General features: G+C 48.5%; 1 protein-coding gene across 3 annotated transcripts in view; it reads right to left on the reverse strand.

The window, feature by feature from the left end:
- Positions 1 to 13733, reverse strand: part of LOC115097047 — a 175401-nt gene that overhangs the window by 54983 nt on the left and 106685 nt on the right. For 2 of the 3 annotated variants that reach the window (XM_029612478.1, XM_029612477.1), the window contains 3 exons: positions 13177 to 13341; positions 12681 to 12807; positions 11219 to 11487 (listed from right to left, as the gene is read on the reverse strand). In XM_029612478.1, the coding sequence (XP_029468338.1) occupies positions 11219 to 11487; positions 12681 to 12807; positions 13177 to 13341 (561 nt within the window). Of the gene's footprint in view, positions 1 to 11218; positions 11488 to 11651; positions 11721 to 12680; positions 12808 to 13176; positions 13342 to 13733 lie in introns of those variants that run through there. The other variant, XM_029612479.1, reaches the window with a different exon arrangement.

The raw sequence follows: 13733 nt of genomic DNA on the forward strand, positions 1-13733 counted from the left end.
TCCAAGTACAGATCCCTGAGGTACTCCACTGTTTACCCTTTTCCACTGAGAAAATTGACCATTTAATCCTACTCTCTGTTTCCTGTCTTTTAACCATCTTGTAATCCACGAAAGGACATCGCCTCCTATCCCATGACTTTTTAGTTTTCGAAGAAGCCTCTCATGAGGGACTTTGTCAAACGCCTTCTGAAAATCCAAATACACTACATCTACCGGTTCCCCTTTATCCACATGTTTATTAACCCCTTCAAAAAAATGAAGCAGATTTGTTAGGCAAGACTTCCCTTGGGTAAATCCATGTTGACTATGTTCCATTAAATCATGTCTTTCTATTTGTTTTACAATTTTGTTCTTGAGAATAGTTTCCATTATTTTTCCCGGCACTGAAGTCAGGCTCACTGGTCTATAGTTACCCGGATCGCCCATGGAGCCTTTTTTAAATATTGGGGTTACATTGGCCACCCTCCAGTCTTCAGGTACAATGGATGATTTTAATGATAGGTTACAAATTTTAACTAATAGATCAGAAATTTCATTTTTTAGTTCCTTCAGAACCCTAGGATGCACACCATCCGGTCCAGGTGACTTGCTACTCTTTAGTTTGTCAATCTGGCCTACTACATCTTCCAGGTTCACAGTGATTTCGTTCAGTTCGTCTGACTCATCACCCCTGAAAACCATCTCCGGAACTGGTATCTCCCCAACATCCTCATTAGTAAACACGGAGGCAAAGAATTCATTTAGTCTTTCTGCAATGGCCTTATCTTCCCTAAGAGCACCTTTAACCCCTCTGTCATCTAATGGTCCAACCGACTCCCTCACAGGTTTCTTGCTTTGGATATATTTAAAAAAGTTTTTATTATGAGTTTTTGCCTCTATGGCCAATTTCATTTCAAATTCTCTCTTCGCCTGTCTTATCAATGTTTTACACTTAGCTTGACAATGCTTATGTTTTATCCTATTTTCTTCAGATGGATCCTTCTTCCAATTTTTGAAGGATGTTTTTTTGGCTAAAATAGCCTCTTTCACCTCACCTTTTAACCATGACGGTAATCGTTTTGCCTTCCTTCCACCTTTCTTAATGCGCGGAATACATATGGACTGCGCCTCTAGGATTGTATTTTTAAACAATGTCCATGCCTGTTGAACACTTTTAACCTTTGCAGCTGCACCTTTCAGTTTTTTTCTAACTATTTTTCTCATTTTATCAAAGTTTCCCTTTTTAAAATTTAGTGTTAGAGCTGCAGATTTACTTATTGTCCCCCTTCCAGTTATTAGTTTAAATTAGATCATGTTATGATCACTGTTGCCTAGTGGCCCCACCACCGTTACTTCTCTCACCAAATCTTGTGTTCCACTAAGAATTAAATCTAAAATAGCTCCTTCTCTTGTTGGTTCCTGGACCAATTGCTCCATGAAGCAATCATTTATTACATCCAGGAACTTTATGTCTCTAGCAAGTCCTGATGTTACATTTACCCAGTCAATATTGGGGTAATTGAAATCTCCCATTATTATTGCACTGCCATTTTGGTTTGCTTCCCTGATTTCTCTTAGCATTTCATCATCTGTCTGACCATTTTGTCCAGGTGGACGGTAGTATACTCCTATCAATAAACTCTTACCCAACACACATGGGATTTCTACCCATATAGATACTACTGAGCATTTAGTCTCTTGTATGATCTTTATCCTGTTGGACTCTATACCCTCCCGGACATAAAGTGCCACACCCCCACCAAGTTGATCCTCCCTATCATTGCGATATAATTTGTACCCTGATATAGCACTGTCCCATTGGTTATCCTCCTTCCACCAAGTGTCTGTGATGCCAATTATGTCAATCTCATCATTTGCTGCTATACACTCTAACTCTCCCATCTTACTACTTAGACTTCTGGCATTGGCATACAGACATTTCAAAGTGTGTTTTTTGCTTGTTTTAACAACCTGCTTTTCAGTTTGGGATAATTCGGACATCATTAGCTTTGGTAATTTTTTACATATAGGTATATGAACTATGTTTGCATTTAATGGAACCTCTCTGTTGGGATGCCCTAACTCTCCTGTTTCATTAGTATCCTTCAAGGATACTAATGAAGTCTCCATCCGGAAATGAAGGACCTTGAGGGACTTGTTGACCACCTTGAGATCCAAGATCGGACGGAAGGATCCCTCCCTCTTGGGAACCACAAAGTAGATTGAATAGTGTCCTGAGTCCACCTCTTCGGGAGGTACTGGAATGATGGCCCTGAGAGCTAAGAGTCTGTCGAGAGTCTGCCCTACAATGAGCTGCTTGTGAGGTGGTTCGCAGAGAGAGAAGAGAAACCTGTCTCTTGGGGGTTGAACAAAATCCAATGTGTAACTGCGCCTTAGGATGTCTAGAATCCACTGATCCGAGGTGATCCGGACCCACTCCTCGTAGAAAAGAGATTCACCCCCCGATCCTGGGGTGGTCGAGGAGTGGGTCAGTCTGGCATCATTGAGAGGACTTGGAGGGAGCCCCTTGGGCCACCCAGTCCCTAGTTGGTCTGTGGCCTCGAAAGGAACGAGTCCACGACTGAGATCTGGAAGAGGGCGTCCGAGGCATCGTCTGTCTAGTGCTGCGGGAACGGCGCTGTGTGCGAAACAGACTTCTGAAGGGATTAAACGATCTAGAAGATACCGGTTGGTCCTCAGGCAGGTGATATACCGCATTCTCACCGAGTGACTTGATGATCTGGTCCAAATCATCCCCAAATTGAAATTTCCCCTTGAAAGGAAGAGATCCTAACCGTGACTTGGATGAGGAGTCTGCCGACCAGTTGCGGAGCCAGAGAAGACGTCGCACCGAGACTACTGAGACCATTGACCTTGCCAGAACTCGTAGTAGGTCATATAGGGTGTCCGCTCCATAGGCTATATCTACCTCTAGACGGTCTGCCTGACTTGCTTCCTCTGGCGGTAGCTCCTGAGAGGTAAGTAGTTGTTGTACCCCAGCGAAGCCCCGCTCTTTGCGCAAGCGAGCTACAGATGGCCGCTTGGACACACAGTGTGGAAACCTTAAATACCCTTTTGAGGTAGACTTCCAGCTTCCTGTCCTGCAGATCCTGCAGGACCGTGCCTCCCGTGACTGGAATAGTCATACGCTTTGTGACAGCCGAGACTGCTGAGTCGACCTTCAGAACCTTAAGGAGATCCAAGAAGTCCTCGGGGAGAGGGTATAGTTTATCCATCGCCCTGCTGACCTTCAGTGAGGCTTTGGGCGCATCCCATTCTCTAGCTAACAGTTACAGGAAGGTAGGATGGGTAGGGAAGGCCCTTGACGGAGGGCGAAGACCCGCCAGCACTGGGTCCCCCCTTCTTTCTCCGAGGTAGAGGGTCCCGGTGGATCCTGGAGAGCCTCGATGTCTAACTCTTGAAGGATATGTGGAATGAGAGCGTCCAACTCATCCCTCTGGGTGATCTGTAGCACCCTCGAGTCGTCCCCTTCCATCTGAGCAGCGAGCACTGGGTCATCCAGGCCAAGCAGGAGATCGTCTAGTCCAGTGTCCAGGGCTGGGTCAACTCCCCCCCCCCCCTGCAGGGGGAAGCGCGAGACGCACCCGGGAGGGTCCCGAGGGACCCCTGGTGCCCCCCCCCCCCACTGGGTCCTGGGCTCCCTGGAGGGCTCCCTCAGGAGTATCAGCTGCCCTGGGAACTTTGGGAGGCGGGGGTCCCGTTGAGGGATCCGGAGGCTGGGTCATTCTTGCTAGATAAGCGTTGTACATAAGTAGCAAACAGCGGAGGACCCGGGGGGAGGGGGGGGCAAGACAGAAGGAGTCCGAAAGGCTGAACCGGAGTTAGAACCGGTGGTTGTTTGTCCGAAAAATCCTCCAGCTCTTCCCCCTCAGGCAAAGGCATGGCTGGCTCTGGGACCAAAATGGCCGCTGTTCCAGCGCGAAGTAGCATCGGGGCCGGCGCCTGTTTGTGAAGGCGCGCTTGATCGCACGAAGGAGAACATCCCACCAGGGAGGCACCTTGTACATATCCCCTCGCGGGAGAGCCTCGATCCCGGCTCCCCGCACGCTGAGCATTGAAGCGCTCTCGGCATGACAGCAAAGGAGGGGGGGGGGGGAGAGCCACGAGGAAGCCCAGACAGTGCCGTGGGCAGCGGGAAAACGCCTCCGCTTCTAAACACCGACCCCGATTAACAAGCGTGCCAGCAGAGGAATGTTACCTCTCTGCAGTCAGCAGCCCTGAGGAATGCGCGTCTCGGGGCCGGTCGGGCTGCAGCAGGGGGGGAGAGGTTGAAACCTCTAACGTTCACCCCCAGGAAGGCCGGTTCGAAGAAACCTGAAAGAAAGGAATAAAATCACGACTTACCCCACAGTGAAGAAGGGAAGAAAGAGACCAGCCCAAGGGAAAGATAGAACTGTCTGCAAGTTGAGAGAAAGCAAATGTTGCTTACCTGTAACAGGTGTTCTCACAGGACAGCAGGATGTTAGTCCTCACATATGGGTGACATCATCAGGATGGAGCCCAATCACGGAAAACTTCTGTCAAAGTTTCCAGAACTTTGACTAGCCCCTACTGGGCATGCCCAGCATGGCACTAACACTGCAGCCAGCAGGGGTCCCCCTTCAGTCTTATTTTATAGCTACAGGCAGTGCCGAAAAAATAAAAACAAAGCGTTACGAATCCAACACGGCGGGGCGGCGGGCGGGTTTCGTGAGGACTAACATCCTGCTGTCCTGTGAGAACACCTGTTACAGGTAAGCAACATTTGCTTTCTCACAGGACAAGCAGGATGGTAGTCCTCACATATGGGTGAGTACCGAGCTGAGGATGTCCGAACATGCACCAAGTGTACCCAACGGCATGCAACAGGCACAACAACTGGGGTGGAATTTGGTAGAGGGCATCCGGAACCCCACCGGGCAGGCGGAAGGGTGTTGGTACGTCACGTTGGAAACAGGTTACGCAGGACAGATTGGCTGAAGATGGAATCCTGTCTTCCGGCTTTGTCCAAGCAATAGTGCGCTGCATAGGTATGGAAAGAACTCCAGGTGGCAGCCCTGCAAATGTCAGGAAGTGGCACTGATCATAGGTGTGCTATTGAAGTCGCCATGGCCCTCACAGAGTGTGCTTTAACACGGTCTTGAAATGGAATGCCCGCTTGCTGATAGCAAAAGGATATGCACTCCGCTAACCAGGAGGAGAGAGTCTGCTTACCCACAGGCTGCCCTAATTTGTTAGGATGGAAAGAGACGAACAATTGAGTGCTCTTCCTGTGGGCAACTGTACGGTCTAGGTAGAACGCTAGAGCCAGTTTACAAGTCGAGGGTATGCAGAGCCTGTTCCCCTGGATTGGAATGAGGCCTGGGAAAGAAGGTAGGTAGTATGATGGATTGATTAATGTGAAACTCCAAAACTACCTTAGGTAAGAATTTAGGGTGAGTGCGGAGTACCGCCCGGTCCTGCAGGAGTTTAGTGTAAGGCGGATAGGTAACTAGGGCCTGTAATTCACTAACCCTGCGAGCTGAAGTGATAGCTAAAAGGAAAATCACCTTCCATGTAAGATATTTTAGGTCACAGGAGTGAAGAGGCTCAAATGAAGGTTTCATGAGCCGACCAAGAACCAGATTAAGGTCCCAAGAAGGGGCTGGAGGCCGTACGGGTGGCTTGATATGAAGCAAGCCTTTAAGAAAACGTGTTACGAGGGGTTGTACCGATATAGGAACATCCCCGACACCTTTATGAAAGGCGGCTACCGCACTGACATGCATTCTGATTGAGGAAGTCTTTAGACCGGATTCCGATAAATGCCAGAGATAGTCCAAAAATCTCGGGACTGGACAGGAAAAGGGATCAAGGGACTGTGAAGAACACCATGATGTATACCTTTTCCATTTATAGGAATAAGACTTTCTTGTGGAAGGCTTCCGTGAAGCAATGAGGACACGAGAAACCGAATCTGAAAGGTTAAGTGGCTGAAGGATTAACCTTTCAACATCCATGCCGTCAGGGACAAGGCCTGAAGATTGGGATGGCGTAGACACCCTTCGTTCTGAGTGATCAGAAGCGGGTCCTTTCCCAAGGGAATGTGTCTGCGGATGGAGAGATCCTGGAGTATTGGAAACCACACTTGGTGTGGCCAGTGGGGTGCTATCAGGATCATGGTTCCCTTGTCCTGTTGGAACTTCACGAAAGTCTTCGAGAGAAGAGGAAGTGGAGGGAATGCATAAAGCAACCCGGCTGCCCACGAGAGGGAGAATGCATCTCTGGGCTGAGAGCGCTCGCTCCAAATGAGGGAGCAGTAATTGTATACTTTGTGGTTCTGAGGGGACGCAAAGAGGTCTATTTGGGGATATCCCCATTGCTGGAAGAGAGAGGTCGCTACCGAGGGATTGAGCGACCACTCGTATGGTTGGAAGACACGACTCAGTTTGTCCGCCAAGACATTGTCCACTCCCAGCAAGTAGGTGGCCCTGAGGTACATTGAGTGGGAGAGCGCTTCCGCCCAAATCTAAACGGCCTCCTGACACAGAAGGAAGGAGCTTGTGCCTCCCTGCTTGTTTATGTACCACATGGCCACTTGGTTGTCTGTCTGAATCAGGATGACGCGATTTGATAGGTAATGTCATAATGCCTCTGTATCGCTCCATGGTGAGACCGCACCTTGAATACTGTGTACAATTCTGGTCGCCGCATCTCAAAAAAGATATAATTGCGATGGAGAAGGTACAGAGAAGGGCTACCAAAATGATAAGGGGAATGGAACAACTCCCCTATGAGGAAAGACCAAAGAGGTTAGGACTTTTCAGCTTGGAGAAGAGACGACTGAGGGGGGATAAGATAGAGGTGTTTAAAATCATGAGAGGTCTAGAACGGGTAGATGTGAATCGGTTATTTACTCTTTCAGATAGTAGAAAGACTAGGGGGCACTCCATGAAGTTAGCATGGGGCACATTTAAAACTAATCGGAGAAAGTTCTTTTTTACTCAACGCACAATTAAACTCTGGAATTTGTTGCCAGAGGATGTGGTTAGTGCAGTTAGTATAGCTGTGTTTAAAAAAGGATTGGATAAGTTCTTGGAGGAGAAGTCCTTTACCTGCTATTAAGTTCACTTAGAGAATAGCCACTGCCATTAGCAGTGGTAACATGGAATAGACTTAGCTTTTGGGTACTTGCCAGGTTCTTATGGCCTGGATTGGCCACTGTTGGAAACAGGATGCTGGGCTTGATGGACCCTTGGTCTGACCCAGTATGGCATTTTCTTATGTTCTTAATCATGAAAAGCTCTGAGAGCATATCGCATTGCTCGAAGCTCCAGGAAATTTATCTGGTGTTTGGATTCCTCTTGAGACCAAGATCCTTGTGTCTGTAGATCGTTTACATGAGCTCCCCAGCAGAGGTTGGAAGCTTCGGTGTTGAGAATGAGTTGAGGATCTGGTAGATGAAAAGGCAGTCCCTGGAAGAGAGTGTTCTGATCTTTCCACCAGGCGAGAGACAGACGGAGTGTGTCGGTGATGTGGACAATGGTTGAGAGAGGCTGAGTCGCTTGAGTCCATTGTGACCGTAGAGTCCAATGCATGACTCTCATGGCCAGGCGGGCCATTGGAGTGAGATGGACTGAGGACGCCATGTGTCCGAGAAGGACAAGGAATTGCCGAGCAGTTGCTGTGTACTGAGACTGCAATTGGTGAGCGAGAGACACAAGGGTTTGTACTCGTTGTTGAGGTAGGAAGGCTTTTGCCTGTAAGGTGTCCAAGTCTGCCCCAATGAAAGACAAGGTTTGAGATGGGACTAAATAGGATTTCTTGTAATTGACGAGAAATCCTAGAGAGATTAGAGTGTGTAGGGTCAAATCCAGGGATGATCGAGCTGCTTGCTGGGTTGGGGCCCTGATTAACCAGACATCTAGATAGGGGAAGACGTGAACACCTTCTTTCCTGAGGAAGGCTGCGACAACTACGAGACATTTGGTAAAGACTCGTTGAGCCGATGCTAGGCCGAATGGAAGCACCCGGTATTGATAGTGCTTTCGGCCTACTAAAAACCGGAGGTACTTGCGATGAGCTGGAGCTATCGCAATGTGGGTGTATGCGTCCTGGAGGTCTAGAGAGCAGAGCCAGTCTCCTCTTTGTAGAAGAGGTAGAAGTGAGCCCAAGGTTACCATTTTGAACTTTTCCCGCTGGAGGTACTTGTTGAGGGCACGTATGTCCAGAATTGGACGAAGGCCCCCGGATTTTTTGGGAATCAAAAAGTACCGGGAATAGAACCCTAGGCCTTGCTGCGAATGAAGAACGGGTTCCATTGCTCTTAACTGGAGAAGAAGGGAAACCTCCTGCTCCAGAAGGACAGAGTCGTCGGATACTCCCCACACTTGTAGCGGTGGGGAGTCCGATGGAACAGCAAGAAAATTCAGATGGTAACCCTGAGCAATGATTGCCAGCACCCATTGGTCGGTTGTGATTGTTTGCCACATTCCATGAAAGTGGCATAGCCGACCTCCCACCGGTATGCTTGGCAAAGGAATTAGGCTGCTGCTCTCCAAGTGAAAGTCAAAAGCCTGAAGCAGGCCCCGGCTGGGGAGCTGCTTGTGACTTTTGCTTGCGAGGCTGGCGAGGCTGGGATTTATGATAAGTCCTAGTCACTCAGGTCCTTGTCGGTGGAGGATAGTACTTCCTTGGCCAGAAGAATGACTTCTTAGGGTCCTTCTTGGAGGGCTGTCTAGACAGGAAGTCAGAAGGTATTGATGAGAGCTGTTTGAGGGTCTCATGAAGATCCTTTAACTCAGCCACTATTTGCTGAATCTGTTCACCGAATAGATTGTCACCAATACAGGGCAGGTCGGATAGCCTGTCTTGTACTTCTGGGCGAAGGTCCAAAGACTTGAGCCAGGCCCAACGCCGTGCCGAAATGGCAGTTGCAGACACTCTAGTGGAGGTGTCGAAGATATCGTAAGCTGTTCTTATTTCATGCTTTCCTGCTTCAAAGCCCTTATTGACAAGGGTTTGAAGATGTTCTTGGAATTGGTCAGGCAGGGTTTCAGAGAAGTCCTGTATTTGCTTAAAGATGACCCTATTGTATTGGGTCATGTACAGCTGATAAGAAGCAATTCTAGAGATGAGCATGGCCCCTTGGAACACTCGTCGACCAATATTGTCTAGGAACTTGTGTTCCTTGACAGGAGGGGTAGAGGAGTGTGGCTTCGTTCTTTTTGCTTTCTTCTGAGCTGACTCTACCACAACTGAGTGGTGGTCAAGCTGAGACTTTTGAAAGCCCGGGGCTGACTGTACTAGATACGTAGTGTCAGCTTTCTTGTGTACTGGGGCTATGGATCCAGGATTTTCCCAGTTCTTTTTGAGGAGGTCAAGAAGAACTTGATGAATGGGAATAGAAGTGATCACTTTAGGGGCATCCAGGAATTGGAGAAGCTCCATCATCTGGTGCCTATCATCCTGCTCCGTCTGAAGCTGAAAAGGGACCAACTCAGACATTTCCTTCACAAAATTAATGAAAGAAAGGACCTCTGGAGGAGAATGCTTTCTACTTTCAGTAGGAGAGGGAGGTGAAGGTAAGTCATCGGTGTCTGTGGAGGTATCATCACCCCAGGTGTCATAAGGATCAGCAGGCTGACCTATAGGACAAGAAGGGGGTTGGATACCTGAAGGCCCCGGCTGAGGCTCCGAGAAAATCGAAGGAATCACCGGGGGCACCGTGGACACCCTGGGGGGCATCGGTGCCGGCATCGAAGGCATCGATGGAGCCAATGTGCGTATCGCCCCCGATGAATGAATCGGTGGCGAGGGACAACATGGCATCGATGGCTGAGGCAATACTCCCGAAGGAGGAATGCGGAACGGTGTTTCTCCTCCCGATGAAGCTGTCAACGGGGAGCGCACCGGAGCCATCGGAGACCCTGGAATCACCGGTGGAAGGGCGGTCATGAGCGCCTCCATCCGGGATAGCAGCAGTGCCAGCGCTGCTGGAATTGGGTCAGTGACCGGTTCCACTCTCGGTGCCGATGTCGGTGCCGGAGGAACCTGGAGCCGTTGCATCACCTTGTCGATAGCCTCCTGGACCAGCCGGTCCAGTTCTTCCCGGAGACCTGGAGCAAGCAGCCCCGGCTCCATGACGGAAGAGGGAGGCGGAGGCACAGTCGGAGGGACCACCTTTACAGGCGGAATCGAGACTCCCAAACCCCGATCGAGTGAGGGTGGCCTCGATGTCCCGGTCGCAGGAATGGTTGGTGCCGTTCCTGGACGGGGCTTCTTTGATGGTGGCTCGGACAGTGGCGAGGTCGATGATTTCGCTCCCTGACGGTCCGAGACTTACGACGCCGATGGCGATGTTTCTCCCTACGATCCCCTCGATCTTGAGGGGGAGTAACGGGAGTCGATGGCCGTTAAGACGTCAATGGCGGACGGTCACCAGACGGTGGTCGATGCTGGTGCGACTTAGACGGTGCCGGTTCCGATGACGTCGATGCGATAGACGGCGTCGGGGTGTGAGCACGGAAGAGGAGTCCCATCTTCTCCATTCTGGCTTTGCGACCTTTTGGTGTCGAGGGCACATTTGGTGCAAGTTAGGACATCATGCTCACGGCCTAAACACATTACACAGACTCCATGAGGGTCTGTGATAGACATGGTGCGAGTACAGTCCGGGTACCAACGAAACCCCGACGCCATGGCCATAGAAAAAAATCGAGCCGTGGTACAGTCGACGGCCAGTAGGCCGCGAGGGCCAAACTTGACAGAAATAGACGAAAAACGGCTAAAAACTTACCGGAGTACCGCGGCCTGAGAAAAGTTGAGGAGGGACCCCTGTGGGGCAATTTAATTTTAGCTTTAATTAACTCCATGAGGAAAATTCCTGTCAGGAATTTCTTCAGAGCTCCTAAACCGCGAGGTTACTGCTGTGCGGAAAAAAGAAGACTGAAGGGTTAGTGCCATGCTGGGCATGCCCAGTAGGGGCCAGTCAAAGTTCTGGAAACTTTGACAGAAGTTTTCCATGATTGGGCTCCATCCTGATGATGTCACCCATATGTGAGGACTACCATCCTGCTTGTCCTGTGAGAAAACCCACATTTCAAGCTTTGTAATAGTCCCTGCTCACTTTACAGTACTCTAGTATTAAACAGGTTATCTTCAGTCAGGAAATGGAGCAGATACAAGCTCAGTTACAGAAAATCTTCAGACATTGCATTTCCTTTTCTTCTCCCATACTTGATCCCACCCAGGTTCTTACCGGCTCCTTCTCCAGTGCCTCCAGAAGGATCTTTCGGGCCTTGATGAGGTTTTTCTGAACCTTCAGCACCTGCCGGGCCAGCTTGAGAGTATAGAAGGTAGCCAGTGGCGTCCCCTGGCTATTCCGTACTGCTTCTTGTAGTAGTGCTTCGGCAGCCTGCAGTTCACCCTGTCGCCGCTCCAGGCTGACCCGGCGAAGACGCACCATCACGAGTCCCGGCACCATCTCCTCAAAGGCCTCCAATATCCGGCGGGACTCCTCAATGTCACCTGCAGGGGATGAAAAGTGGGAGGTGTGGGGGATAGGGACAGGGGAAGAAACAGGATGACAGGCAGGGTCTGGGTGAACATTTCCAAGGACCCGTCACGGAATTTAGTGCCGGATTTCGACAATCTAACGGCTTTTTTGCAAGGCTTTGCTTGGAAAAACTTACCACACTATGTTATAACTGCTTAGTAGCATTTTCCCATAGTATTTAATTTCCGCTTTATGCCTGTGAAGACTGAAGGGGAACAGGGCACCATCACGGATACAGACAGTAATGAAATTACAAAGTTAATCGAATTTTTTTCTTTTACATGGCACATCCTGAATTACGAAGTCCAATTATTAAAAAAAAAAACCAAAACCATTTTATCCACAAGTTAAACCACTATTGGAAGCGGTCATTGGGATCAGAGGCTGTTCTGTGCTGAGAGGTCACTATACGACAGCACTGCAAAGTCTTTTTCTAATAAGTGGATACTGTTAAGTCAGTGCTGTAATGTGGTGGCAGGAGTGGGGCACTCACAAATAACAGGGAGCCTCAGGACATAAAACTCCCATCGGAGGGCAATAGTCATTAACCATGAATTAAACTGGTTCTCTTATAAAAATTTAAAGGAAACTGGCATACCCCATGTATAAAGGGCAATGGATACAACTCATAATCCCAGTGACCTGCCAGTCCTTTCTTCTAAGGAGTTCTCGCTATATTACAGATACCCTGGTAATGTGTGACAAGGGAGGTCACACTTGTGAACAGGTGATAATATTTCATGGTAAATCACCTTATGAAGGTCATCATGGTACAAATCTGTCTCAGTGGCTCAAAAGATCAAAGGGCATGATCAGATCTTGCAAAGCCATTTTTTAAAGTTTTGCTGCTCCTTTGATGAAGGAACTTGTTATTCATTTTACTGCCTCCTAGTGCTCCCATCTGGTTTATATTATGTGATAGAAGAGGGATGCCTGAGACAGAATCAGGACCCCAATAAGCAAGAAGGACCTTTATGTTCATGAATTTGAAAAAATAAAAGCAAATGGCATATTGAGAAATAAAACTCAAGGAAGGAAAGAGTCAAGACAGAACTCAGGTTGGTGAATGGCCATGTCAGACAGAACACATCCCTGTGCCCCACCACCAGCTTGCAAGAGCAGCAGGACTTCAGAGGTCAGGCCCCATGTAAAAGTCTCTCTCTACCTTGCTTTTCCTCAAAGGCTGACCACAGCAGATGCAGATTCGGGTTTCTGGGCAAGTGGTAGCCACAGGCTCGCTGATAGACATTCCGGGTCCCAATCACTGTGTGGTTCTCAAGGTACTTGGTGTACTAGTGAGTGATGAATAAAGGAAAAGAGAGACAAAGGCAGGAAAAAATTAGTTCAGTGTGGATGTAAACTTGAAACAGCTCAAAGAGGTTTTCACTTCACAGTGCTCAGGATTAGCCAGCTAATTGTAAACACTTTTTTTTATAACTTCCTTCCTCTAGCTTAGGCAGGGAAACACATGCAGAAATAAGCCACAGCAATTCCACACCACAAAAATGAAAGAATTTAACCAGATGCAGCAAAGGTGGGAAGTAAACATAACAAAATAAAAGCGGAACTAAACCTTAACCCACAAAGGATCCTCTTTCCTTTAGCCTTGGAACAAATGTAGTAGTACTGCTCCACAGTTTGCCTGCAATGTGCCATCTCACCTTCACCCAGAAGTCCTCATAGAGCGCGCAGGCTATGACACAGCGCTCAAAAAGCACAATGCAGCGCTCATGGGAGCCATTGGCCATTTCAAAGTCCAAGTAGTCATGCCAGTTCTTCAGCTGGGCTCGCTCGAGGGGCTTGACATGGAAGTAGGGCCTCTTGATCTGGAATGGAAACAAGCAACACAAGACATCAGAGACGGATATTAAGGAGAAATTTGTTCTTACTCAATAATTTCCTTTTTCAAGTCCAGTCCGAATAGGAAAATTGGTTTTTACCTCCTTATTTTCATTCCTGTAGTACCACTGATCAATCCAGACTCCTGGATTTTGTACACCTGCCAGATAACAGTGTGCCACCTGCAGTCCCTTAGTATGGAACTGTACCCAAGCCAAGATGCCAAAACTAAACAACTAATTTTAACAGTCCACCCAAACACCCACAAACAGGAGAGTGGTGATGCCATAACATGCAATGAAATAATCTCAAGTAAAGTGAAAACAGCATAGTGACCTGCTAACAACGCCGACATAACTATGAAATGAGCAGATGACTC

Source organism: Rhinatrema bivittatum, chromosome 8 (genome assembly GCF_901001135.1).
Source record: "Rhinatrema bivittatum chromosome 8, aRhiBiv1.1, whole genome shotgun sequence".
NCBI classification, from domain to species: domain Eukaryota; kingdom Metazoa; phylum Chordata; class Amphibia; order Gymnophiona; family Rhinatrematidae; genus Rhinatrema; species Rhinatrema bivittatum.